This window comes from Globicephala melas, chromosome X (genome assembly GCF_963455315.2).
Source record: "Globicephala melas chromosome X, mGloMel1.2, whole genome shotgun sequence".
Taxonomy (NCBI): Eukaryota; Metazoa; Chordata; class Mammalia; order Artiodactyla; family Delphinidae; genus Globicephala; species Globicephala melas.
Window position 1 is genome coordinate 124,510,895 of NC_083335.1, and position 27,845 is coordinate 124,538,739.

At 50.7% G+C, this 27,845-nt stretch overlaps 1 protein-coding gene and 2 long non-coding RNA genes across 4 annotated transcripts; 2 read left to right on the plus strand and 1 right to left on the minus strand.

The window, feature by feature from the left end:
- Positions 1-1,887: 1,887 nt before the first annotated feature.
- On the minus strand, positions 1,888-27,837 carry GPR143 (G protein-coupled receptor 143). Of its 2 annotated transcripts, XM_030837341.2 has the most exons (9): positions 27,359-27,837; positions 23,843-23,952; positions 22,820-22,914; positions 16,516-16,608; positions 13,935-14,044; positions 12,274-12,382; positions 10,535-10,652; positions 9,113-9,356; positions 1,888-2,293 (listed from the first exon to the last, which is right to left on the minus strand). In XM_030837341.2, exons 1-9 carry the CDS (start codon positions 27,624-27,626, stop codon positions 2,199-2,201), a joined length of 1,242 nt encoding a protein of 413 aa, XP_030693201.2. In that variant the 5' UTR covers positions 27,627-27,837; the 3' UTR covers positions 1,888-2,198. The 2 variants fall into 2 exon arrangements, with proteins under 2 accessions (XP_030693201.2, XP_060148506.1); XM_060292523.1 differs by lacking the exon at positions 1,888-2,293 and having other exon boundaries at positions 8,472-9,356.
- LOC132594524 (uncharacterized) lies at positions 5,071-10,671 on the plus strand. Its single transcript, XR_009560736.1, has 3 exons — positions 5,071-5,194; positions 8,998-9,380; positions 10,505-10,671. It is a non-coding gene; the product is annotated as an uncharacterized lncRNA (long non-coding RNA).
- On the plus strand, positions 14,864-16,267 carry LOC115842412 (uncharacterized). The gene is made up of 3 exons (XR_009560737.1): positions 14,864-14,909; positions 15,506-15,635; positions 16,131-16,267. It is a non-coding gene; the product is annotated as an uncharacterized lncRNA (long non-coding RNA).
- Positions 27,838-27,845: the final 8 nt, after the last annotated feature.

The following is a 27,845-nucleotide window of genomic DNA, read 5'->3' on the forward strand; positions in this document are numbered from 1 at the left end:
TTGAAATCAAACAGAAGCCACCTGATAGGAGCAGGCTTATCTTTGCACCCAAGCTACACTCCCAGCTACACCTGTCACGTGCAAACTCCTGGCTCTGGGTCCCAGTTCCCTCCCCTTTTCAAGAACCTTCCCATCTCCCATCACCATCGGTTCCTCTCCCCTAGATCTTTCCACTTATCGTCCCAGCTACCATCTACAAAACAGTAACATAGCAGCCCCCTGCGGCAGCCAGCCTTACACGGAAGTTGCTGAAAGCCAGGCGTGGTCTGTCGTGATCTGCTGTGCTCGCTTGTTATTCCCGGGAGTGACCGATAGCATCTCTGTCCCCAGTGCCCAGGTGTAGCTTAGGGCGTGGCACGTAGCCACGGGAAGGTATCCACTCACCGGCTCACTCTGCCTCCATCCCAATCGAAACCACCCTGCCAGCTGTGACGCTGACACCCCATCTGCTGAGAGAGGTCCCTTTAACCAGATAGTCACAGCAGCCTGAGTTCTCACGTGCAAGCTCTGAACCTGACTGTGGCTAATGTAAAGCCAACAGAATGGGTGAGGATGACATTGAACACCTCGGGGGGAGCCTCTGGAGAACCAGGCTTGGGGGCCGTGTTCGGCTGCAGGATTGGGCCCATACACATAACACCGGGTGCAGACGCGGCGCTGGGAGCTGCCCACACCTTGATACTGGACACTGGGCTGGCCCCTGAAAGCACACCCCGGATGCCTTCCGAAGCAGACACACCAGCTGCCGACCCCTTTCCAGCAGTGCTTCTGCACGGCCCATGGCCTTGGGCACCCGCTTCCAGCTTAGACTTGGGACACGAATCTGATTTTCTGCCAGGCCCATGCTTTGCTCTAGCTGCGAGGGAGCCTGGGAGAGTGAGCAGCTGGCAGCTTTGCTCTAGAGTGGGGTTGAGGCTGTGCCTCATTCAGCATGGGGAGTCCTCAGAGGACGGGCTTCTGATGCTGCGGGCAGATGGAATGTCGATGCAGAGATTAAGAACGCAGATGACACCCGGGAAGTTCAAACTCCTTCACACCTGCTGGACGCTTTGGGTCAAGGTGGCTGGGACGTCGGTCCATCTTGAGGAGCACGCAGCCCTGGGTACCACGGTCACAGTCATAGGATGCCCTGAATCCATCTGCGACCATGTGACTCCAAAAACACAAATCTAGAAGCATCCTGGACAGATTTTCTAGAGCAGGATGGAGTCCTAGTCTTGATATAAACGAGGGTCACATGGCAGAGCTGACTGCAGTGTCCTGAGGAAATGGTGCCTTGCCTTTCGATAGACTTACCTAGGTGGCTTGCGTCTCCAGGGAATAGTATACACAGTATTTTTGCCCCCAGATATATATGCACATGTATATGTTCAGTATCTATAGTATACAGATTTTATGAATAGCCGACCGTCTGCACTGCCCATCCCCCGGCCAGCGGCTCCTGCGGATGCGGAAGACCCCCCCACGGGTGTGGACCAGGGCCTCTGGATTTCGAAATCGTGCGGGTCCTAGAACAGATCTCTCATGGATATCAAAGGACGACTCTCTATATAATTATATATGTGTACTTTATATATGTAATCTATATTTCAGCTGATGGAAAGATGGAAACGTAGGCAATGATCTGAGCATAAGTCAGGTCCCAAGGATTCCTTAGACTCAATCATTGCTCAACACAACGTGGGGACCGAGGGCTAAATTGCCGGTTCAAGCCTGTCCTCCGCTGCCCCCTAGTGGTGGATAAGGAGCTTGCTGTGCAGCTGCTCCTCGGTGCTCCGTCGGTCCTGCTGCCTCTTCTCGTGGCCTTTTGGCATCATCACTATCTGACTCAAGAGCATTCTGTGGAGGTGCTGTTCAGACAGAATCCAAGGCAGGCTGGGAGCTCGGACACAGCTCGTTTATTAACTTTTCCAAGGACCTCGGTCTGGCATTTACATTACAGCCAGATCAGAAAAACGAATGTCAGTGGAGAGTGTCTGATCTGGAAAGCCCCGCCCTGCCATCCCCAAGCGCAGGCTCACGGATCATCCCTCCTACCACAAAGAGGATCTTGGGGAATACACTAACGTGGTGACGGGAGTGGGATTTGGGGGGATGCTACACCATGCAGTGCGCTGACTGCAGGCGAGATCACAGTCCTAAGGGATGAGAAACGTGGAGTCTGAGGAAGACGGGATCTGGACCTCTATCTCGTCCTCTCACAGGTCTCCCTGGGCTTTTGGAACAGATTCAGTCTCCTTTCCGTTGCGGGACACACTTGCAATATGGATTTCAATTGTGCTGGAATCAGAACCTGGAGAGGAAAAAAAGACTGTCACGTGACGGTGTCCGTGTCCGAGAACGTCTTTCACAAGCTTCACAACCGTCTGTATTTAAAAAAGAAAAGTACATGATACTTTCACCTACACGTGGTTAAATCATTACGAAGGACAAAAGTCCTACAGAATCATCTGGGGCAGCTGATGTATGACCTCCCTGAAGGGAGGTCCACCCTGTCTCCCTTCCTCCAGACCTCACCACTGGGCAGCTCACCGCATCTCAGCCGAACCCTGTGGGTGCTGCAGCCCAAACGGAAACAGACTGTTGACACGGGGGAGTTTCGAAGCCCTGGAACACGCTGTCTAAGGGGCCCGAGATCTCAGCTGCCCCAGGGGTCACTCGGGGGCAACAGGGCTCCGGGGTCGCCCGGCCACCTGCTCTCAATTCCACGAGGTGCCCCAAGGACTCCTCTTACTAAAACTTAAGAGGAGGGATGTAGGTAACCATCAGTAGAGTGAAAGCAAACGTCACTCCAGCCAAAAGAGTAATCCTGGAGGTCTGTTTAATCACCCCAACAACACGCCTTCCTTTAGAAGGTGTGGGAGATCTTTGCAACAGATGTCTGAATTGTTCTTTCTACGGATATCACTCCACAAATATCCAGGCTCGCCTGCTGGGTGCCAGGTTCTAGGGGGGGTGTGTCCGGAATACAGCGAAGGAAGACGCAGAGAAGGGTGGACTTTTCAGCGGTGCATGGGGCAGGTGACTGCCCTTCAGGAACATCTCCAAATCCCAACTCCCTCCACCGAGAGGCCCCGCTGACGGCTGCAGCCTCCTCCCCTCATGTCCCTCTGCTCACTCACAACCTCAGGCACATGCTTCTCTTACATCCAAGCTCAGTGCTGCCCCAGGGCCTTTGCACATCACTCTTTCTGCCCGCAAAGCCCTCCAGATTTTCTCATGGCTCACTCCCACACTGCATTCAGGTCTCCACTCAAATGTTACCTCCTCAAGGAGGTGTCTGGGACGCGTATCTAAAACCACTCTCCTGCCCCCTCTTGACGTGTTGTTCTTCGCAGCACTTCTCGCCGCCTTGAATGTTGTACAGTTCTTTGAGACTTTCATTCACAAATGCTGATATAATAATTATTATATAATCATACGGAGAGTCTCAGTGGACAGCGCATTTGTCTACCTTAGTCACCACAGTATCTGTAGTGCCTAAACAAGGCCCCGGCACGATAAACTAACGCTGAATGGCTAAATACCGTGGGGTCACCGCCTTGACGTCCGTGGGACACGGCGCAGGCACCGCAGAGCACTCACGGAGACTAACGTGTAAAACCGGCAGGAAGAAGCCCGCAGTAAGAAGAGCCACATGCAGAGTTTCCGAGGACACTTCAGGGGGAAAAGGAGAGGCCGTCAGCTCTCTGTGGGCTTGGAAATGCCTGGGGAAGCCGGAGCTACAGGAACAGGTGACGATATTACCCAAGAGGACGCAAGCGCGGGGTCTGCGGCGTGGCCGACACAGCACCGTCCCCACCACCACCCACACCCCACAGCGGCCTGCGGCCTCCCACACAGGTCGGAGGGAGCCGCCCCAAGCGTGAAGAGCCCACCAAGGGGCGGGGAAGGAATTCAGACGACGGGGGAAGGGCCGGTGCCTCCGACGGGGAGGGTGGGAGCGGGGAACCTGCGCTTCCGGAGGGGTTCGCTGGAGCTTCCCCGAAGGCTCGGTTCTCTCGGCGTCGCTCGCCGTTCATGAGCGCGTCCTGGGCTCGTGGGAGCTTGTGTGCGATTTCTGTGGTCTTTTCAAAAAGCCTCTGGGTTGGAGGGTCACACGGGGGCTCGGGATCAAGATCTGGCCCGTTACCTGACGCTTTGGGACATATTCTGCCCCCCTTTTCAGAGTTCCTGCTTCCTTCCCCGTCCCCCGGGGCTCCACGGAGGAGACCCCTTTGTGTCACGACAAGGCCATGGTGGGGGTGAGGGACTAATTCTCTGTCGGTGCATGTGCACATCTGAGTGTGCGTGCAGGAAATGCAGCCGCCAGCGACCTCCCAGTGCCCAAGGGCCGAGCGCCTTCCTAGCAACTCCCGTCAGGGAGCCTTGCAAGCCCAGGCAGGTTCTCGAGAACTTCCTGGCTCCACGCAGACCTAACATTTGGGAAGGCATGTTGGATGCCCCGGTGCCCTCAGCTGCTGCTCTTGGATCCCTTAAAACCTCGAGGCCCTAGATCAGAAATCCCAACCAGGTGGTTACTTGCATGAGCCATAGAGAGCGTACAACCCCTGGGCCTGCGTCCCCTTCAAGGTGTTGAATTGGGTCCCGCCAGCCCGACAGAGTTGGAGGCCCTGGGGTGTGTTCCCTCCCACACTCCCCTGGCAAACACAACCTATGGCGCCACCTGGTGGTACGTGGAGGGGCAAGTGACGGCAGAGAGAATCACAAAGAACGAGGTGTATGAGAGAACAGAGAAATGGGGACGGTAACGGGGAAGTGTGGGAGAGAACAGGGAATTTGGGGATTGTGAAACTGTGATGGAGGATAAAGAGATGTGCAGAGACGCAATGGTGGGAGAGAGAGTACTGTGGGAAACGGCAGAAACTTGGTGGGAGGTGGGGGAGATACGGAATTGCCAGGCAGAACTGAGAATTATGGGGAAGAGAGTACTGTGGGAGAGACTAGCCGTTGTGGAAGAGAGGCATTGTGGGACAGAGAACTGTGGGAGATGACGGGCAATTGTCAGAGAGAAGGAATTATGCTGGAGAACAGAAATCTCTCCGAGAAAAAGAATTTGGGGAGCGGTGGAATGCAGTAGCAAAAGGAACTGTAGAAGACAAGAGATTTGTGAGAAACCATGAAGATTCCAGAATTGTGGCAGAAAATGGGAAATTGTGGGAGCAATAGGGGGCTGTGGGAGAAACACAGAACTGTGAGTAAAGCAAGGGGTTGTGGGAGAGGATGGAGAATTGTGGGAACAGCAAAGGATTGGGGAGAGAAAGGGCAATTGTGGGTGAGAGGGAATGGTGCAAGAACTAGGGTATTGTGAGAGACACGGAATTGTGGTAAAGACACTTGGGGGGAGAGAAAAGACGTGCGAGAGAGACAGACAGTTACGCCCCCTCACTTCCATCCACTGTGTTCTGCATAGGCCACAAGCTTCCTACCTGTGGACACACTACATGTGCTCTCTTCTAACGACAGCCTTCTTCGTCTCCCCACATGCCCCGCGTCTCGGCCCTACCCCACTGACGCAATCCTTTATACCCTGTGGTCCATCTTGTCCACAGCCACACCCCTATCCCTGTGGCCACGCCCCTCTGCCACAGCAAGGGAAGGCCTGTTCTCCTCAACGCCCCTCCCCGCCAGGCCTCCGCCTAAGACGTGTCCCCTTTGTGACCACGCCCCCAGCTCCACTGCCGTCCCGCCGTGTCCCCTGCCGGTGGGCAGGGCTTGGGGGAACCTGGTCCAGGGTGACGTTGAAGGCTAGGGGAGCAGATCTCCTGAGAAATACACACCCCAACCTTTGAAGGCAATGATAAGGTTAAAGTATCCATCAGATCCTGAACTTTTCCCTTGTGAGCACAAAGTGTCCCTATTAAAGAAGGGCCGGAAATCTGACACTACGCTCCGTAAAGCTCATGGACAGAGGAGATAATACTTTAAGGGTTTCTGGTGCTCACCAGATAAAAACCAACCGGGTTTCTGCTTATTTGTGAGAAGTACCCTTTTTTCTTGACTTTTAGTCCCAAGGGAAATCATAAAGATGCGATTTTGAACGAAGTTGTCATAGAGAATTACGCACAGATCCCCTCAATGTTAGCTGTTGCCATGGTCACGAAGCATGATCATCCAATCAACTCTCCCACATCCATTCGCTAGGCTAGTCCTACAAGCAAATCTGAGTGCATCTCTCCACTTAAAAACCTTAACTGGCCTCTCGCTGGCCACTAGATAAGATGCCAACTCCTTAGCAGAATCTGTAAAAACCCTTCGTTATCTGTTCCCGACCTGCCTCTCCAGCTTCCCACAAATCCCACGCTGTGCCCACCCCTGAACAACGTACAGACATTCTGCCCTAAGTCTCCACACGGGGCGCCCTCTGGGCTTCCTCCCCTCCCATTCTAGTCTGCGGTGCAAGACCCAGTCTGAACATCACCTCCTCCAGAAGCCCTCACCCATGCGCCAACACCAACAGAGGCCCTGCCTTTTCTGTGTTCCTTTAACGCGTCAGACTTTTTAGAATAAAATACAGTATTGTCTTTACTTAACTGACACTTGCAAGTTTCCTACATGATCCTTCCCAGGGACACGCACAGTCCACACACACCGCCCCGCCCCTCAGCTAAAACGCCGTTGACCATGTTGCAGAGGCTCGATGAATATTTGTTCAAACTCGGTTGACTTGTAAGTGCCAGACACCACGTCAGATACTTCCTTTCGGAGGCTCAGTGGAAGCCTGTTGGCCTCGAAGTGAATCCTAAAGTAGAGGCTTAAGGATATGATAAACCAGTCAAGCTTCATCTTAACCGATGCAAACAGGGAGAAGCCTAACTGTATTTACTGCTTCGAGTTTGCATCTCTGGGCTTTTCTCCCACATGTAATAGTACTTTCTGTATTATGAGTAGCTCCCTCCCTTTATTAAAGAGACTAAAAGCAAAGCGGCTGGGAAGGAGGAGAAAGGAAACGGCCCAAGACCAAGCCAGCCGTATCTCATTTCCAAGATTACCACTGTAGGCAGAAGGCTGCTGCTTCCTGAGGGTCCTGGCAGCGGCGTGTACGGCCTGTGGTATAAGAACAGGAGTCTCCTGCGTGGGGATCCTTCTGCCCTGGGCTTGTTTCCTGACACGTATCCACATCGTTTGCCCAGATCGCTCTGCCTTCATACTTTAAACGCAGATTGGAAATTTTCACGGACTCTTTCATTCTCTGTCTCGCCAACATTTGCTCCATGTTTCCGCTCAGGTTATGAATATGTAATGGGGTTTAGGTATGCTTACTAGAGTTAGCATTTATGGAATGCCCTCTGTGTCCCAGCACTATTTAAGCACATAGCACAAAGATCTATTTAATCTTACGAAAATCACTGTCGTTAGCACCCTGTTAGAGGTCAAGAAATACTGAGTGAGATTTGCAGGAAGGGCTGTAGTCCTCAGCTCACTTGGAGGAGGCCGAGATGGACAGTCCTGCGCCCAGAAGCCGCGAGCCCTCCCTGGAGGGTGTCATCGTGGCTCCTGCGTAGCAAGTCCATTCCTTATACTTAGACCATATGTCACCTTGCTTCTAACAAGCTTGACAAATGTTGCTTTTATTCAAAGAAAGTGCTTACTCATTATAAAGTCTTACTAAAAAAATTGGTTAAGAAGATCTCAACTCTTTTTCCCCAGCTCTTTTGAGATATATTTGACACAGTACCCCAACTCTATGTTACTAAGAATTCTTTAAATCTTACGTCTAAGAAGTCTTTACAGCTTACAATTAATTACTCTTAGGCCTTTTAGAACTAATTTCCCATCAAAAATGTGTAATTTAACATAATTATTACAAACGACTGTTGGGCCCTTACCACGTGCAGTGGTCAAGCATGAGTGCAAGATGGTACATGGGTTGCAGGGTGATGCATTCTGGTTAAAAGCATTTGCAACCAGCCCCAGTGTATTAAAGTGGGAAGAGGGAGGGGCTCCAGGGCCTCAGTGGGGACAGAAGGAGGGCATGGGGTGGCCTCCTCCCCAAGCAGCATTTGTGGGAATCAACCCCCCGACCCCCAGAAGAGGTGCTGCAAACATGTGTCCGCTTCTTGTAAAGAATTTCCAGTCTTGTTACTCAATGCTAACAGCAAAATGTCTGCTCAAGAAGAATCTTTCAAGGGAATAAAGGTCTGCATAGACCAGGGACAGTAAAATTAATCAGTTATCATAACCATGACAGTCCCTGAGATTTCGTTAGGAATAAGGATCATAGGTCTAGTGATTTTTCTCTCTCATTACCCATCTTGATTAGAATATAAGTGAGCTTTTTGTAATAGTAAATTCAGAATACAGAGCAAATGATAAATTATAAGGTTACAGTATGTTTAATGAAAAGTACATATAATAGTTTATTTATATATTTTATAAATATATAAATTTATATAAATGTATATATAAATGTATATATATATTTATATATATAAATAGTATACATGAATATATAAATATAAAATGTATGTAATAGGTTTAGTAGACGGCAATCTTTAGAGAGACATTATTGGGGCCTTGAACTTTCTTCCTCCTTGTCGGCTGGGTTAATAGACATAACCCCAAATCCGATTAAACAGGAGTTTAAAAACAGGACCCATCTGAGGACCACAGTGCTAGAGTCTTGAAATGAAAAGGGCAGATCAGAAGAGCCAGCACTGGACGACCAGCGTGTTCCCTTAAATGTCCCCGAATGAGGTGGACAGACCAAGCGGCATCTAAAAGCTGCTGAGGTCAGGTCGTACCATTCATTGTCTGACGGCAAACGTTCGCGACAGGTCGTACCATTCATTGTCTGACGGCAAACGTTCGCGACGGGTTTGAAGTGGCAGTTTTGCTCCTATTCAAAAGGCCGTCCAGCCCAAGGTGGAGCCGCTCATAATTATTACAAGGCTACAGTGCTTAATAACTAGAGAAAAGGTACCACTGTCATAGTAAAAGGAGAGGTGGATGACGCGATGAGACCTAACGCTGTCACTTTCCACTCTCGCCTTGAAGCAGGTTCCAGACATCAGGACGGAAATGCTATGCACCAGCCACGTGGCCGTTGATAAAGCACTTCCAGGGGAGCCGGGGCCCCACCGTCCGCCTGCCTTGGCGGAGGGGCTCTTACCTTCAGACAGCAGGCTCACGGCCTCGTCGGAAGTGTGCCCGCCGGCCCGCACCTCCTTCCTGGCAGCGGGGCTCTCCCGGGGCTCACGGGAGACCCGCAGGGACGGGGGACTCCGCTCGGCGGCCGAGGTGCTCATCGATTCCCACTGGATCTCCTTCCTGGGAGCCTGAAAAGCCGGGCGGCAGCCTGTCCAGCCGTAGAAGGCCAGGGACAACAGGAACCCTTGGGCTGGATTCAGTATCCCCTGGCAGGGAGGACAGAGAGACGGGTGAGTCAGGGTGGGACGGTGGGAATCAGAGCACTGGGTGCTCCCAGGGTGACTCGGGGCCCGCTGGGCTGGCCTCACTGCGACCTGCCCCACTGGCCGGTGTGGGGCGAGACAGATTGGCTGGCGGTGCTGGGCCCTCAAAGGTGCCCGAAGACACGGGAGGTGGGGTGGGGAGAGGACCTGAGTCAGACCAGGGGGAAGGCGGGAGAGGGAAGGCCCTGCGCGGCCCAGCCGGGCTGTCTCACCTCTGGCCCGTGGCCGTGCTCCCTCGCAGGGACTCGGGGCCCTGCCCCTCGCGCCCCTGTTAGGATGTGACTGCACAAAGGCACCTGAGCCTGTCAGTCCAGGAAACTCTGCTTACGTTTGGTCCCTGCACGTGACCACGGCACAGGCAGGGGTGGAGGCAGCCAATGTGGGTCTTACCCTCCTGCGTCAGCTTTCCCCCGACTCTGAAGCAACATACATTTTAATTCTGTGTAGGGCACCGTGCATCTCTCCACGAACAGCTCGTGTGTGGATTTTTGTATTTGGAAATGCAATATGATGAAAACACTGAGGGAAGCGACCCATGCTCTTTCCACCTTATCATGATTTTGTGTATTTCTTGCCAATATTTTTTCATGCACGTGTTACTAGGTAGTTGAAATCAGTATAATTATTAGATCTTGCATGTTTCACGGAACACTAGATTTCACAATTGTCATTTTTTTACACTGTCATCTTCGACATCGGCATAAGATTCCTCAAGATCAAAGACCATCATTAACTTAACTGTTCCCTTTTGTTTAAAACAATGTGGGTTACCTATAATGCTTTATAATTACGGACAATGTTATAAGCAATACCTAAATCCCTATGGTTTTTTCAGTCTGAAACATTTCTTCAAGAGAAATTCCCTGATATTTTAAATCAGCCTGAAAGGTTTGATTCACTTGCCAAGTTGATTTACCAGAGTCATGTCCATTTAATAACGACCCCAACACTGAATGAAAACAGCTAGCTCATGGACCCAGGCCAGATGTTAGCATCCCAGGAACCTATTCAACTCCCTGCATATTTAAATAACATATAGATCATACTTCTGAGTGGTTTTATCCCTTCTTTTTTTTTTTTTTTTTCTTTAGGAAGAACATTTTAAATTAAGATAGACCTACCATCATGAACCATGTGGTCTTGGCTGCATTTCTGACCTGTTTCAAAGAGTCTCCATTGATATCTGGTTGCATTTCAAGATAGAATAAAAGGCTTTCATTGATGATATTCGACACCCAACTGTTAGAAAGAAAATGGCCCACAGGTGAAGAGAACATGCGACATAATTCTTTTTTTTTTTTTTTTTTTTGTGGTACGTGGGCCTCTCACTGTTGTGGCCTCTCCCGTTGCAGAGCACAGGCTCCGGACGCGCAGGCTCAGCGGCCATGGCTCACGGGCCCAGCCGCTCCGCGGCATGTGGGATCTTCCCAGACCGGGGCACGAACCCATGTCCCCTGCATCGGCAGGCGGACTCTCAACCACTGCGCCACCAGGTAAGCCCCCACAATTCATTTTTAACGCTGGGGGTCAGGGACCATGCCTCCCGACACCTAGAAGTCCTGGGGCGGGGGCAGTGCTGCTTAGCAAGGAGGACGCAGCACACCAAGAACCTGACGTAAGACATGCCACCCCTCTCAGCCCAAAGCAGAGACCAACATATCCTTCCGATGGTCGCACTCAACACCACATCAGGTGGAAGGTTCTAGCACATGTCAAATAACCCAGAGTTCATCCTTCCTCTGAAGAGTAAGCTAATGTTTTGATGGAGACCAAAACAAATCTTGACATTTTATGTTTGAATTTTTTGAGGTTATTCTTGGCAGGGAGGTGACATTTGAAACCACAAGCTCAGTGTATTTTTAGAGGGAGCTAATGTACGTCTCTCGTAGGAGACTGTGCAAACAAACCTGCTTGCATCACATCAATTATTAACACCACAAAGGCGTGCTCTGTCTTGCGAAGCATTGCTTCACCACAGCGAAGTGTTTCCTGATTCCAGTCGATTTTGCATTGGTCACAGGTCTATGCCCAGCACACCCACTTGAAACGCTGGGGCAGGACACCTGTGGTGGGAGGGGGGGTGGGTGGGGGAATGGGGGTGCGTGGACAGTTGAGGACAGGAAGATTGCTCTCTACCCTTCTTTTTTTATTATTATTTTTATTCTTTTGGCCATGCCACGCAGCTTGTGGGATCTTAGTTCCCCAACCAGGGATGGAACCCATGTCCCCTGCAGTGGAAGCGTGGAGTGCTAACCACTGGACCGCCGGGGAAGTCCCACTCTACCCTTCTTGCCTGAGCAGTGAGTCATAACACTAAAGATGGGTCCTTGCCCTTGTATCTTGTCAGATACAGGAATCCTGGTGTCAAGACTGATGCAAGGACTTCCCTGGTGGTCCAGTGGTTAGGACTCCACGCTTCCACTACAGGACGTGCGGGTTCGATCCCTGGTCGGGGAACTAAGATCCCACATGCTGCGTGGCAAAAAAAAAAAAAAAAAAAGCCTGCTGCCAATGGGTGGACTTAGAGGGCACTTGATTTAAATGCTAACCCCAGCGACGGGGCAAAACTCCGAAGGCATATGGGTGGGACGCATCAAAACTAAACTCGGGACTTTTCGTTCTTAGGGCTCTTTATGTAGTTTGAGTAGATGTGAATAGCTTTCCAGAAGTTCACGGATGGTAGACTTGCCTTCCTGTCTCGCAAGCATTTCCTCCAAAGGCACCTAGCACAAGTTTCAAAAATTTCCTCTCCGAAGACTCTTGCCTTTGGAACTTTCAGGTCACACTTGGAAAAGCAAATGACAGGCGGTTTGCATTTCCCTTCCCAGGGACAGTTTTTTAAAAAAAGAAGAAAGGTTACCAAATAATGAAAACCAGCATTATTTTGAAAAATCGGGTCTTGATCACGTCTCCCATCCGCCTCTCGTTCTCCGTGTAAACTCCTTGACTTCCTTTTAGTAAAGAGGCCACTGTAAAGAGCAGAGGGGAACAGCACGTCATTTGGTTATTTACGTTTCCCGCGTGCAAAGGAAGGGCAGTAAAGCAGGTGGGAGCTCCGAAGCAGAGCCAGGAGAGCGTGACGCCCAGCGAGACCCGGCCGTGCTTTCCTCACCACCTGCACGTGGGACTTCTCGGAGACTCACGGGAATACAGAGTTTTTAAACGTTTACTATGGAATCACTCTAGATTTACACAAGATTTGCAAAGACAGTACCGAGAGTTCCCGTATACCTACACCCAGCTGTCCCCAGAGTTAACATCTTACACAACCATAGGCACATTGGTCACCATGAAGAAGTCAACACTGGTACAGTGCTGTTAACTACACTCTGGATTTTATCTGGGTTTTACTAGTTCGGGAACTATATGTGTTTACGGTTTATATTTTTTACTATAAAAATAATGCATGCTCACTATTGTAAAATGTTGAAAGATTTGACATTTATCCTTGTAGACAAGTTGGAAAATACAAAAAAGTTTAGAAAAGAATTGATAACCCGTAGTTCACCCAGAGACAACCATCGTTAGCATCTTAGTGTATTTCCTTCCGGTCTTTATTCTATAAGTCATTTTCATTTGTTTGATGTAATCAAATCACTATTTTTTAATGCAATTTTGTTAAAAAAAAAAAGCTATATTTAATAGACTAGCTTTTTGGGGGGAGGGGTTTTTTGTTTTTAATTTTTATTGGCGTATAGTTGATTTACAATGTTGTGTTAGTTTCAGGTGTACAGCACACTAGTTTTAAATGCAGATATGCAAAGAGCTGCAGTGATTTTTCTCTCCCTAGTGGTAGAGCACTTCACTTAGGTTCAATTTCTGCAACCCACAGCTGATCATCAAGTGACCTTTCTGTTAAGGTGTGTTTCTTTCTTCTCATTCTGCCCGTGAGGGACCCACAGGGCGGCATGAGGGGCCTGGAGACTTGCCTCGGGGCACGTTTCCTTGAGGACGGGATGGGGGCTGGAATGCAGGTCCCCTGCCTTGGCCGGGAGGTCTGTCCAGTGCATTCTGCTGACTCACAAGATCCCTTTCACCCAGTTCTTCCTGATGCATTTGACTCACTTCCTGTGCTCTCCTTCCTGTTTACTGCCCAAGTGGGAGAAGACACAGGCCCAGACATCACGGGGAGGGCCCAGGCTCCCAGGACGGCTCAGTCCACATCCATCCCTTCCCCTCGGCTGCCCTTTCCTTTCCTGATCCCATCTCCCCTCCGCAGTTTTCCAAGGCCACTGGGGTCCTCTGGGGCACGCCCATGGCAGACTCAGGAGGAGCCCAGACAGAAGTGAAACGTCTCCTGGTCCCGGCTTTGAGCTAGCAGACGTTGGCCAAGGACTCGTACAGCCCATAATTGAGTAGGCTCGCTCCCTCTCGTTTATTAAACCCCCTCACTTTCCCCACCTGTACTGTGCTCCTGTCTGGAGGATGACACATGAGGTCCATGGTCCTAGATAACGATCAGAGCCCGTGGCCTGGGGCCGTAGCCGCGGCCTCGCCCCCAGAGCACTTCCCTGGGTTTACCTGCAGTCACTGTCTTTCGGAACAGGATAGGGTTGGCCACGAGGACGAGCAGCAGAGGCAAGTACGTGGTGACATAGTGGGGGATGGCGTGCTCCAGACCCCTGTCACACCTGAGGGAGGAAAGCCGGGTCATTCTCCAAAACACCGGGGCTCTGCCTGAGATACGCCGACTCATCTGCAAGTCGAGACAAGAGGACCAGATCGAAGGAAACACACAGATCGGCTTCTGGCTCTGCCCGAAGGAAACCTGACTCGTATCTCACGTCTGCGGACAAGCATTAAATCACAGAAGAAGGAGGGTCAGTCACGGTTCTGTGTCTCGTGAATCAGGGAGCTTTTAAAGTTCCCTGCTGGGAAAAGGTGAAGAGGGGAAAAGGCGCTCTGGGGTGGTGGATCCCCCCCAACTCCCCCACTGGGTCTCCCCCATTTGTCAAACAAGTGGGTCTCCCCCATTTGTCTTTCAAACAAGACAAAGGCGTTCTACGAACCTGCTGGGTTTTCGGCACTTACTACAGGTGTCAGCTAAGCCTGGCTGACATCACGCATAGGATCCAAGCTCTGTCCTCGACTATCAAAATACCCGAGCCTCACACGGCACAGGATATCTGTTGTCATGGTGACAGGTAATCATTTCAGGGGTTCTTTTCGGGGAGGGGGACCCGGATTTCTACTGATGGGTCTTGAGAATCATCTATCACCACAGGACACGGTGGGTGCCACACACAGGTATGCTACCGAGGCCGGGGCTATCAGTTAACAAATACATAGCGTAGAGGAGAACGGCAAAGAGGAAGAGAGAATCCAAAGCAGAGGGGATGTTGCCCAGGCCCGACCCCAGACGGGGTGGAAAAGCAGAGGAGGGAACAGCTCCTGTGGCCACGGAAGGTGGAGTGATAAAAACGCTACTGCTCTCGTTTTCATAGGTATGAAGTGCTCACACCAGAGGGGAAAGTGGCTGAAAGTGCATGGAAACAGGTAAGAAAAATGCAGTGCCCATCTTTGTTGCCTTAAGGATGACAGTACCACCTGAGGATGGTGCCTTCTTTCTGTTTTTTGGCTTGCGTGTTTTGTTTTTTACCCTGAAAGCCGTATTTTATTGGAGTATGGTTGACTTACAATGTTGTGTTGCTACCTTCTTTTATTTTATTATTATTATTTTTTTTGCTACCTCCTTTTTAACAGAAGCTTTCCTCTTGAGCTGTGAAAGCTAAACTGTGGTCGGGAAGGGCTTGAGGGGAGAAAGGGAAACAAGAGGGGGGAGAGATGAGATTCGGGTGCCTGTACTGAATGTAAGGAACAAACGAGAGAGGGTGGGAGCCTGCAGAGCGCCGAGGGCTCTGGGTCGTCGTGGGCTCTGAGGGTGGATATGAGGAAGGATGGAGATGCTTCAGGGGGCGGCCTGGAGACCGCGGGGCACCTTGGCGTTCCTGAGTGTCCTTGCAGCAATGGCTCCCTCGCGCTCAGACGCAACGTCCCCAGGATCTCACAGGTGGAGGCCAGAGATAAAAACTCCCTTTCCAATTAAGCGCATCCCTCTGTAACAGCTGCTAACTCTGTACTTGTCCTTTTAGGGTTCCTGGGGAGAGTGGGCTGTTTGGAGGGATCTACACAGAGGCCACAAAGCAACACCAACGTGGAGACATCTGAGTGAGTGGCTACAAGAAATCGAAAAAGAAGGGGCAGAAACGGTCTACACCACAGGTCAGCAAACTTTTTCTGTAAAGGAGCAGATAGTCAATATTTTAGCCTCCAGAACCCTCATAGCCTCTGTCAAACTACTCAGCTCTAATGTGTAACTGGCCATAGACCATACATACACACATGGGCACGGCTGTGTGCGAATAAAGCTTTATTTACAAGAGCAGGGCAGAGGGCCGGATCTGTCCTGAGGGCTGCGCTGTGCTGATCCCGGGTGTACACTGCCCTGAAGTCACAGACAAAGAGACAATGTCCAACCTCTGTTTTTCAGCTTTCCATTGAAAATTAGAGTATATATCCTTGGAGGGACCTTGAGGCTTTACAAATGGTTGCACTGATGGGGTTTTAAACTTGAAGAAATGCCTGAGACAATTTCAGAGGCCACATCGCCCAGTGTCTGTGTTCAGAACAGCACAGGATGGAGAGAGGTGAGAAAGTGCAGACAGCAGAGGCTTAAAATAAGCTTGTCAAGAGCGAGCGACCCTTTGTGTCTTCCAGCCATCTCCAACTCATTCTTGGGACGCTCAACTCACCTGCTCGCCCAGAGGAAGCTGGTTTGAAGAATGAAAAATAAACAGTGGGCAGGGGAAGGCTGCGTCCGTCTGGAGGGGGACAGGCCTGGAGGCTGGCACACAGGCTGGTACGGGGGAGCCGTGGCCCCAGCTTTGCATCCACACCGCGCACAACACCGACCCACACGCAGGGGACAGGCAGAGGCAGGGACGCTAACTCAAGGTGCCAGCCACTGTGCTCTCAGCTGCACAGATCCAGGACGATGGCCTGCCCGCCCGCTCGGGGTCAGTGCCTGGGCGTCTCCTGCAAGAGAGGCGGGGGGGGAGGTCCAGGCGTCGGGGGAGTGGGCTTGCTGGGAGCCCCGGCTTACCTGGCCATGGAAGGGTAGTACAGCATGAATGCTCCCTCCACGCAGAGCAGTGCGGCCAGGCCCCAGGCCATCATGTGGTAGAGCAGGATGGTACTGGGGGAAGAAGGGGCAGAGGGGCGGCCACGCCTGAGGTCCAGCACTGAGCAAGCCCCGAGCTCCGCGAGCGGCAGGAAGATGCACGCAGAGCAAACCCTTGGCAAACAGCTGCCCGATTTTGCCTGGGAGGTTTTTATTTTTCCTCTGATTGAGGTGAAATTCATATAACATCAAACTCACCATTTAAAAATGAGCAACTCAGCGGCATTTAGGACATCTACAGTGCCGTGCAAGCACCCCCTCTATCCAGTTCCAGAACATGTTCATCCCCCCAGAAGGAAACCCGGACCCACTCAGTGGGCTTTCCCCATCATGCTTGTGCCCCCGGCCCTGGTAACCACTCATCTATCCCCCGTCTCTGTGGATTTGCCTGTTCGGGACATTTCCTCCAAGGGGAGTCACACACGACGTGGCCTTTTGTGTCTGGCTTCTTTCCCTCAACCTAAGCCTTTCAAGATTGAGAGGAGGGGACTTCCCTGGTGGCACAGTGGTTAAAACTGCACGCTCCCACTGCAGAGGGCCCGGGTTCTATCCCTGGTCGGGGAACTAGATCCCACATGCATGCTGCAACTAAGAGTTTGCATACCACAACTAAGGAGCCTGCATGCCTCAACTAAGGAGCCCGCCTGCTGCAACTAAGGAGCGCGCATGCCGCGACTCAGGAGCAGGTGACCGCAACTAAGGAGCCTGCCTGCCACAACTAAGACCTGGCACAACTAACTAACTAACTAAATAAATAAATAAAAGATTGAGAGGAGTGAGGCACGGGTACCTCATAATTCCTCCTAAGTGCCTGGCTCCCCCAGTAGGCAAGCAACTCCTGGCCTCTGTCCTTCCTGAAGTCACCTCCGTACCTAATATGCAAGCGTCTTAATGCTCAATCCAAACCAAGAAGAAGGTCTCTAACAAATGTGTGGTGGTTCGACGCTCCAGGGCAGCGGGGAGGTGTCCCATCTTGCCCCCACCCCCCATTCCCTGCAGAGTTCAAATTCTCTCATCGTTACCATCTCCATCCGTCACCTCTGTACTCCCACACACCCCACCCTGTCCCTCTGAGAGATTCGAGGCAGCCAGCCTTGCAGGTGGGGTCAGGACGATGGGCCACCTGAGCCCGTGCAGAGCTACCTCGCTCTTCCAAGACAGCCTTTGTTTGCCTCTTCTGTGCAATGGGACGTGGCCCGGGGCTGCTCCCTCAGAGGTGCCCACTGTTACTCAAAACTCTGCCAGATGGGACTTCCCTGGTGGCGCACTGGTTAAGAATCCACCTGCCAATGCAGGGGGACACGGGTTCGAGCCCTGGTCCGGGAAGATCCCACATGCCGCAGAGCAACTCAGCCTGTGCGCCACAACTACTGAGCCCGTGCGCCACAACTACTGAGGCCGCATGCCACAACTACTGAAGCCTGCGCGCCTAGAGCCCGAGCTCTGCCACAAGAGAAGCCACCTCAGCGAGAAGCCCGAAGAGTAGCCCCTGCTCGCTGCAACTAGAGAAAGTCCGCGCGCAGCAACAAAGACCCAACGCAGCCAAAAATAAATGAATAAAATAAATTTTTAAAAAAACCCTCTGCCAGACGCCTGGCAGAGGGTGCAGCCCCTGGCCCATCAGGACTTTAACCCTGCGGACCTGCCGTGGGGACAAAGGGCGTGGTCAGGGATGCGGTGAAGGACGCCCTTCTACAAGGAGACAGGAGGGAAGAGAGATGGCCCAGAGGGCATGCTTCAGGGAGGAGACACTGCACAGCCGGCCCACTGGGCGGCCACGCGGACGCGGCTGCACCTTCGCCTCCCCTGGCACTGCTGGTTCTGGAGCAGCCCTTCCCTGCCCGTCCGGCTTTGGGAGCGTGCGGGGGTCTGTCCTGCCCACAAGTCACAGGCTTTGCCGGACACTCAGGAAACTAAGGAGCAGCTTTGCGCAGTGGCTGGGCCGTGGCAGGGTGGCATCTGCGTTCCAGACGCCAAGCCTGGGCTGCAGGGAGCCGCTGGGGTCATCTCCTGGGTGGGAGGGCGAGGCCAGCTCGCGCTCCCCAAAGCCCGGCCCTCGGTTCCCCTCGGCCCCAAACGCCCACGAGGGGGGGGATGTCAGAGCCGGCCGCGGGACCCAGGCCGCGGCCACGTCAATAACCGATACAGCCAGAAAGCCGTGGCGGATCGATCCGGAGCAGCCCCGGCTGAAGACCCTCATCCCTTTTTCTGACGGCAAGCCAGTTTTCACGTGCAGGCACGCGAAGGCCGCTCCGCCCCCCACGACCCTCTTTGCTCTCACACTCCCCTTTTCTTAGGGCAAGCAGAGCTTCTCCCGGGATCTCAGGTGCCGGTCGGCATGGCTAAAACGTGCGTCTCCCGCACCTGGAGCCCAAGAGGCAGTTTACATGTTAACTTTCAATCTGCCTTAATGACATTGCTTAGGGAAAATTCTCCCGCGCCAAAGGAAACAGCTAAATGCTGGAAGGATCTAGAAGGGAATGTGGAGTTTAATCCCGCCATACCGGAGGAGTCTGGCCCCCTGCCTGGGAATTCCTCGGGACCCCTCTCCACCAGCTGCAGGTTCTTCATTGCCACCTACAGCATCCACTCCGCCCTCGGCTCTGCAAACAAGCTGGCGATTCAGAGAGGGGCTCCAGAGGCTCTGGACCCGCACGCTCAGCTCTGGCTCTAAACCACCCCGGGCTGGCCCCTCAGATACCTCACCCTGGTAAGCGTGACTTGTGCTAGGGACGAGGTCGGGGCTGGGTCTCCGTGGCTAGAGAGCACCCGTCTTATTTCTCTGCTGTGGGCCCGCTCCTTTTTGATGGGAGAGCCCACTTCACCGCCGACGGTCTTCCCAGCCCTGGAACCCTGCCCTTGGGAGGCATCTGGGTGTTTGGCATCCCTGGAGGGCCGCCTCCTGTTCGATGGGCGGGTCCTCGGAAGCCTGGCGTCCTCTAGTCCCTGCACATCCGCAGACTTCTGCCTATCCTAACGCCAAGCTCCAAGATGAATTCCAAACACCCGCCGGGGTGTGAGGAGGGCTTCCTGATCGCCTGTCCTGGCTTCTGAGGGCTCTGTCTGTTCTCCGGGTCCAGAGAGCTGTCACTCAGCCCTGTCCAACTCCAGTCCCTCACGGGTGGAGGTGCATTTCCTATGACAGCAGGAGACATACTCTTCTAGCTTCTGTTCGGTGCTCCAAGGTTCCTTTATCTCCACAACTGAGTGGTGGTCTATGAGACCGCTAATTGTATCCTAGCTCCGATCCCTCCCAAACTGAGTGAGGGAACCATCCCACTTGCACTCAGCTTCTGGGACAAGGTCTCCTCGTGCTGCCTACCCAAAGTCATTCTCCCTTTTTTCCTCAGCAACAGGACCTGGATGTCAGGCAGAGCAGCAGCACGCTTGGATAATCAACTGTATTTCCTACCTCCTCTTACAGCTAAGTGTGGACAGAAAACTAAGTTCTGGCCAATAACATGAAAATGTTATTGTTGTGTAAAACTCTCATGGACAGCAGGCCTGCTTAAAACAGGTCCCTGCTTAAAGGGATCTGGCTCAGGGGACAACAGGCCCCTTTTGCATTGCCCCCTACCTCCTTCCTGTTTTCTGGAATGCTGATGTGATGACTGGAGCTCCAGCAGCCATACTGGGCCATGATACCTTGAGGATGGAAGTCACATAATAGAATGGTGGAGCAGAAAGAGAGAAGGAGCTTGGGTCCCTGATTTCCAGCATAAGAGCCCTAGATTGCCTACCTCTGGCCTCTTTTAGCGTGAAAGAGAAATTCCTATCTTAAGCCACTATTGTTTTATGTATTTTATGTAGCCAAAACTAATTCTCACTGATATACCTGGTTGGCAACCTTTAACCTTAACTGTCTTCCCTACAGAATTTTCACAACCAAGTATACCTCGGTTTTGTACAGATGTGTAAGAGCTTGGGAACTAAGGCAAAAAGGTAGAAGAAAGAAACGCAAAACTGAAGAGAGTACTAAATTTCAGGCCAGAGAGACAAAGTGAATGATGATGTGATACACGTAAGGAATACCAAGGATCTTAGAGTGGTGATTCACTAAGATTGCCCAGTGTAGTCTGTAGCTTAATATGGTCTTTATTTGGTTACTCACGTTGGTTTCAAAAGTGAATTTATTGAACCCGTGGTGCTGGGGCAACTGGATATCCACCTACAAAAGAATAAAGGCGGACCTATCCTCACCTCCACACATAAATTAATTCAAAGATCTAAATAAAATTGTTCAAACGATAAAACTCTTAGAAGGAAACAAAGGTATAAATCCTTGTGACCTCGGGTTAGGCAATGGTTTCTTAGATGACAGCAAAAGCACGAGAAATAAGAGAAAAAAACACAAAAACTGGATTTCATCAAAATGAAAGACTTTTATGCTTCAAAAGGTACCACCAAGTAAGTGAAAAGACAACCTGCTGAATGAGAGAAGATATTTGTAAATCATATATCTAATGAGGTACTTGTATCCAGAATATATAAAGAACTCCTATAACTCAATAATAAGAAAGACAAACAGCCCAGTTAAAAACTGGAAAAAGGAAGCAAAGAGATATTTCTCCAAAGAAAGTACACGAATGGCCAATAAGCACATGAGAAGATGCTAAACATCATTAGTTATCAGGGAAATCAAAACCACAATGAGATACCACTTCACACACAGCAGGATGGCTAAAATCTCAAAAAACCAAACACACAGAAAACAAGTGTTGTTATCAAGGATGCGGAGAAACTGGAACCATTACACATTGCTGGTGCAAAGGTAAAATGGTACAGAGTCTTTGGAAAGCAGTTCAGCAGTGCCTTACAAGGTTATACAGAGTTACTATATGACCCAGGAATTCCACTCCAAGGTGTATACCCATAAGTATATGGCGAAAACATATGTCCACACAAACACCTGCATACAAATATTCATTGCAGCATTATTCGTAGCAGTCAAAACAATGGAAACAACCTAAAAGTCCAGTGACTGATAAACGGGTAAAAGGCAGATAGCGAAACAATGGAGTATTATTCAGCAACGCACAGGAATGAAGAACTGCTGCGTGCCACAATATGGATAAATCTCGAAAATAACAGGCCAAGTTTAACCAGCCAGATACAAAACGCCACACATTGTATGATTCCAGTTACAGAAACTGTCCAGAACAGGCAAATCCAGAGACAGACAGTAGATGTGAAGTTACCAGGAGCTGCGGGAGAGGGAAGAATGGGAAATGACTCGTAACCAGTACAGAGATTTGGGGGATGAATAACACGTCATAAAGCCAAATAATGGTTATGGTTACACAATTCTGTGGATATGCTCACAAACAATGGATTTTATACATTTAAACCGATGAACTTTATAAAGCTATTTAAAAAGAAAAAAGCAAACAAGGGCTCCATGCAAAGGGGGCCTAATGGAAGTGCACCACGAACTTGGTCGGGGACCCATCCTTCCTGGGCCTGGAGCCCGGAGACCAGGACACCCGCCGTGCCCTCCTGCTTCTCTTTGGCACGTAGGTTCTCTGTGCTTCTGTCTCCTCCATAACGTGCACATCCCAGCTCCAACCCCAGCTCCCAGTTACCGAGCGCCTGCTACGTGCCAGGCTCCATCCATAACCATCCACGGGTACTATCACATTTACTGTTTCCAGGAACCTCCTGAGGTGGGTACTGTTTTACAGCTGAGAAAACGGAAGTCCAGAGAGGTTCAGCCACTTGCCAACAGTCACACAGCTAGTGAGTGATGGGGCAGGAATTTGAACCCACCAGGACCCAGGCACTAACCCTTCCTGGGTTCCTCCCAGGCAGCCCCTGGCAGCTCCAGAACCCTTGGGCTCCGTATTTAGCATCCTGTATCAATACATACATCTAAGAACTTTTCTCCTAAACCTTTAGACACCATCAGAATTTTTTATTTTCATGCCAATTCTTATTTTTTTTTAAGTCTTTGTCGTGTTCCAAATATTTAATCTATTGAAATACTGTTTTCAGGGTTTTAAAATCCTGTTTTTTTCTGGTAGGGGGCACCTGGAGAAATCCTCGATATTTCGATTGTGCCTTCAGCCTTTTATAAAAATGAGCTGAACAGACGTTTCTCGGTGGAGGGGTCAGCTGAAAGGTTCTGATCAGCTGTGTCTGCCGTACAGAGATGCAGCGCTCAGCGGTGTCTCCAACCTTCCCTCAGGCAACAAACTAGGGCAGAAGCCAGCTGGCTTGCTCTGAATACCTCAGTCCCGCCGATCTCCGGATCACCAGGTAGGCATCGACCGCATAGCAAAACAGCCACCAGAAGCAGGCGCTGTACAGCAGCTGGATCCACATCTGTAATCAGGAAGAGCCGGCGTCAAAGCTCCTGGACATGGGTTTCCGTGAAATGAGCTGGCAGACGCCCACTTCCTCTGACGTCACGGGGCAGCACGTGAAAGCCCTCCGGAGAGGCTTGGAAACCCAGGCCGGCATGTGGCCTGGGACGGGCGTGCGCCTTGGTGCCCTGTCTGCTCAGCTGCACCGGGTCCAGCGAGCCCTGCCTTGTGCTACGCTTGTGGTCAGAGGTAGAGGGCTCAGGTGTGCGGCTTGGCCTGGCATGAAGCTCTTTTGCTGAGGACCAAGGAGGATGGGCAGGAAGGACCTTCCCAGTAGAAGGAAGGCGGTGGCGGGGGGACTCCGTACGTTAGAAGCGGCACGAGATCTATATACTAAGACAGAGGCTCCATCGGGATGCAGCTGGGAAGCAACAGAGGGGAGGAAGGGAGAGATGCTGACGGCTGTGGCACAGATGGCGGGTCAACAGGGTACCAGTGTCCTTTGAGGTCATTCACTGGAGTGTTAACTTGGCGGACAGAGCAATATGGATGGACAAATGGCTATTTTTAAATATATATTTTGTTAAGTAAATACATCCATTAAATCAGTAACTTTTTTTTTTCTTTTTTCCTTTTTTGCCCAGCTGGTTTTGATTGTGGCTGGATCTAAGGTAAGGATTGAATGTGTGTTTAAGGGTGGGGATGGCAAACATACTAGCACAGTGGTTCTAAAACTGGAGTGTGGGTCAGAGGCCCCTGGAGGGTTTGTTAAATCACAGACGGCCCGCATCCCAGGGTCCCTGGTCAGTGGGGTGAGGGCTCTGAGCGTGTGCATTTCTAAAAGCTACAGTGGGCTAGCGGGAGGGATGCGACCACGCTTTGAGGACACAGCGTAACGGAGCGGGGCAAAGGGGAGGGAAGGGGGAGACCAGGGGAGGTACACTTACTGCACTCCCCATGCAGAAGGCGGTGGGCCACACGTCTGTCCCATTCACGGCTGAGATGTCGTCCACGAAACTCGGGAACCCTAACCACACCGTAGACCGGACTGTGATACCTAAGGGAGAATCAGGTGATGCTTTGTATCTGCTCCTAATACAAATCTAAAGGTGACTTGTTGACTCTGTAAAAATGATGGATGGACGGATGGATGGATGGATGGATAGATAGGCAGATAGACAGATAGATAGGAAGGGAAAGAGAAAGATGTGAGGGAGACAGGGAGGAAAGAAACACGCTGGTGTGTGCAGAGAGACAGAGAAAAAAATAAGACTCAGAAAATAATTATTATGGTAGTGGAGCAATCCCAGGCACTTTGATTTCAACTTCAGCCCCCATTAGCCACAGTGCTGTCCCTAACGTTGTCTGTCTGTTTATTTGGCACCCAGAAGTGATTATGTGAATAACAATTTATATTTCTTGGCTATATTTTTAATGTCCAAGTTAACTAGTCCTCACGTAAAAAAGAATGATTGAGAAAGCACATTCTGAAGTTCAAAAAGATAGTTCTTTCATTCTTTAAAAAATATACATTTAAGATTTTCACAAATTAGCTCTTGATAATCTACTTTTGCCATTTATTATTTGTGAGTTTTCCTTGCTATTTGACCCAAATATCTGATTCTCCTCAACACAGTATACACACGGAAGGCATATATTAGGGTTCTCTGTTAAGTAATTCGATAGATAGCCTTTGTTTAAGCATTCACTATGTAACATCCCGCTCAAGGGGACCTGTGAGCAGTACAGAGTTACACACTAGTGTTGTGTGTGTATTTCACATACAGAAATATACACTGTGTCACATGCTACCAAATATACACTGTGTCATATACCACTAAAAGGGTGAGTATGAACACTAAAAGCCTAAGATATAGCTTCTCATTCTTAAGCACAGATAACAAAAATAATGCTTTGCGTCCACATAGTGCTTTGTCGTTTTCAGTCCAGAGCTCTGCTTTGAGCTCGATAAACACTTTTTTTTTTTTGTATCTATATGAGGTGATGGATATTTACTAAACTTGTTGTGGTAATCATTTCATGATAAATGTAAGTTATTATGCTGTACACCTTAAACTTATACAGTGCTATATGTCAATTATGTCTCAGTAAAACTGGGGAGGGAGTTCCCTGGTGGTCTAGTGGTTAGGATTCTGTGCTTTCACTGCCATGGCCCGGGTTCAATCCCAGGTCAGGGAACTGAGATCCCACAAGCTGCACGGTGTGGCCAAAAAAAAAAAAAAAAAAAAAGAGATATTTAAAAAAAAACTGGGGGAAAAAAACCACCCCATGAGATAGGCATCTGTATTTCTTTTTTTTTTTTTTTTTTGGCGGTACGCGGGCCTCTCACTGCTGTGGCCTCTCCCGTTGCGGAGCACAGGCTCCGGACGCGCAGGCTAGGCGGCCATGGCTCACAGGCCCAGCCGCTCCGCGGCACGTGGGATCTTCCCGGACCGGGGCACGAACCCGTGTGCCCTGCATCGGCAGGCAGACTCCCAACCACTGCACCACCAGGGAAGCCCTGTATTTCTTATTTTTCAGCGAGGAGGTCTGGTCACCAAGCCTTCCCCTGACTCCTGCTTCTGCCCATTTGCCCGCAGTGTCATGCACTTTCCTTCTAAAGGCCAAAGGATATACGAATATTACTTTGCTGACCCTCAAAAGATGTTTGCATGCAGCTCTATTTTCAGATATTCAAGTTACAGAAACTAGATTATTATTAAGATGCTTTTCCAAAATGCTTCAGCAGAATCAGGAAGAAAACCAATTTTTTATTTTATTGTCCTGCACCAAATTGATTTTATCGCTATAGCTTCCTGTCTTACTCCTCGAGTCTAAGCAAGTGACTAGAGGTTCCATAGCATTTATCTGAAGCCAAGATTCTTGAGTGTCTCCAATCACACAACCAGGAACAGGAGAACCAGGCCCTGGGACACACAGCCACCTGTGCCCAGAGAAGCACTCAAGGGGCCCCCGAAGCTGCTGCCCCCTCACGGCACAGCAGTGGAAGGCACTTCAAATACCGCCAGCAGCCTTTCCTTCAAGAGCAAACACGACTGAAAAACACAATTCCAAAATGCCAGCACCTGTCAGCCAATTACAAAACATGGACAGTATTTGGATCCTGATTTGAAAAAACCAGTTGTAAAATAGCATTTATGAGACACCTGAACATACACCAGTGATATTAAGGAACTGGTTTTCATTATTTTGGGGTGATAGTGATATCTGTGTGATATGTATGTTTTTTAAAAATTCTTATCTTCTACAGCTATATATTGAGATTTGTGTGGGTGAAATGATATAAATTCTGGAATCTGCTTCAAATTAACCCAGTGGAGAGTGGGATACGGGGATGGGGTATAGATGAAGCTAGGTGATGGGTACAGGGAGTTTGTTATACAATCTCTCTACATTTGCATATGTTAAAAAATTTCCAAAATAAAAAAGTTAAAATGCTTGGCAATATCTAGCATAGAGGTTTGTAAAATGTGCCGTGCTGGAGTTGAAAGCAGGGGTCAACAAAGTCTCTGTAAAGGGCCAGAGAGAAGATATCTTAGGCTCTACGGGCCATAGTTTCTCTGTTCAGCACTCACTTCTGCCCTTTTAGGGCCAAGATGCCCCCAAACAAGGCACAAGTGCAGGGCATGGCTGTATCCCCATAAGACTCCACTTACGGACGCTGCCATTTACATTTCATGGAATATTTACATGTCAGAAACAGTCTTCTTCTTTAGATTTTTCTAAAAACACTTTAAAATGTAAAAACTTTTTTAGTTCCTGGGCCATAGATAAGAGGCAGCAGGCAGGATGTGGCCTAAAGGCTGCAAGTTTGCCCATCTGTGGTATAAAACCCAAACTTAGATAGATAAATAAACAAGTAAGTAAATAAAAGTGTAATAGATATACATATATATACACATATATATACATATATATACACATATATATACATATATATACATATATATATACACATATATATATGTGTATATATATATATATATATGGGTTTCTTCCTGATTCTGCTAAATCATTTTGGAAACGATTTTGTGTGTGTGTGCACGCGCACGAAATATTAACTGTTAGTCTCTCACTAGTGGTACATTTAGGGATGCATTGTATTTTCTGGGTTTTCCTTCACAGCACCGTCTAAAGTTTCCCTATAAGTGCAATAACAAATACATCAAACTGTTTAAAAAACAAAAAAAACAACGGTCCCCCGAAGGAACTTTTACCGACCATCTTGTATCGCAGAGTCCCCTGGTCGTCCAGTCCGGCCCCTGGGGAGCCGCCTCCAGCTCGGCCCTCCTACCCGTGGGCCGGGCGTCCTTACCCGCGTGGCGACCAGGTCCTGGGCGGGGGCCGCGCGCGCTCATCCACGCCCCCGGCCGGGAGCGACCTGCGGGCCGCGCGCCCTCAACCGCGCGCGGACGGATCCCCACCCGCGGGCGCGCCCTCACCCAGGCAGCCGAGCAGGTCGCAGGCGGCGGCGGCGCGCAGGATGCGGGCGGAGGCCGGGGTGCGGGCCGTGGCCGGCGGGGAGGCTGAGGGGAGGCCGGGGCCCGCGGGCCGGCGCCCGGGCAGCAGCCGCAGGAGGCCGAGCGCCAGGTGGAGCGCGCCGCTGCCCAGGCACAGCGCGTGGAAGGCCCGCGGCTGGAAGCTCAGCACCAGCTGCGTGGCGGCGTCCCGCGTGGCGCAGCAGAAGGTCCCCAGGCGCGGGGAGGCCATGGTCCGTGCTGGGGATGCGGCTCGTGTCTGCCTGGACCCCGCCGGCCGGCCCGGGTCATGTGCTGGTCCGGCCCTTGGCGGGGGTGGGGAGGGGGGGAGCCGTCATGTGCCCTGGGCCTCTCCGCAGCCCCCGCCCGATCCCCCGCGCTGGCAGTCAAGGCGCCAGGCTTGCTGGGGGCGTCGCGCCTCTGCAGACGCGTCACGAGGGTGATGCTTGGT

Coding starts and splice junctions, on each gene's coding strand:
- GPR143 (XM_060292523.1), bottom strand. CDS start 27,626: ATGGCCTCCCCGCGCCTGGGGACCTTCTGCTGCGCCACGCGGGACGCC. Junction 22,915..23,842: donor CCTTCTGCATGGGGAGTGCA/GTAAGTGTACCT, acceptor TCCTGATTACAG/ATGTGGATCCAGCTGCTGTA. Junction 14,045..16,515: donor TACTACCCTTCCATGGCCAG/GTAAGCCGGGGC, acceptor TTCCTCCCTCAG/GTGTGACAGGGGTCTGGAGC.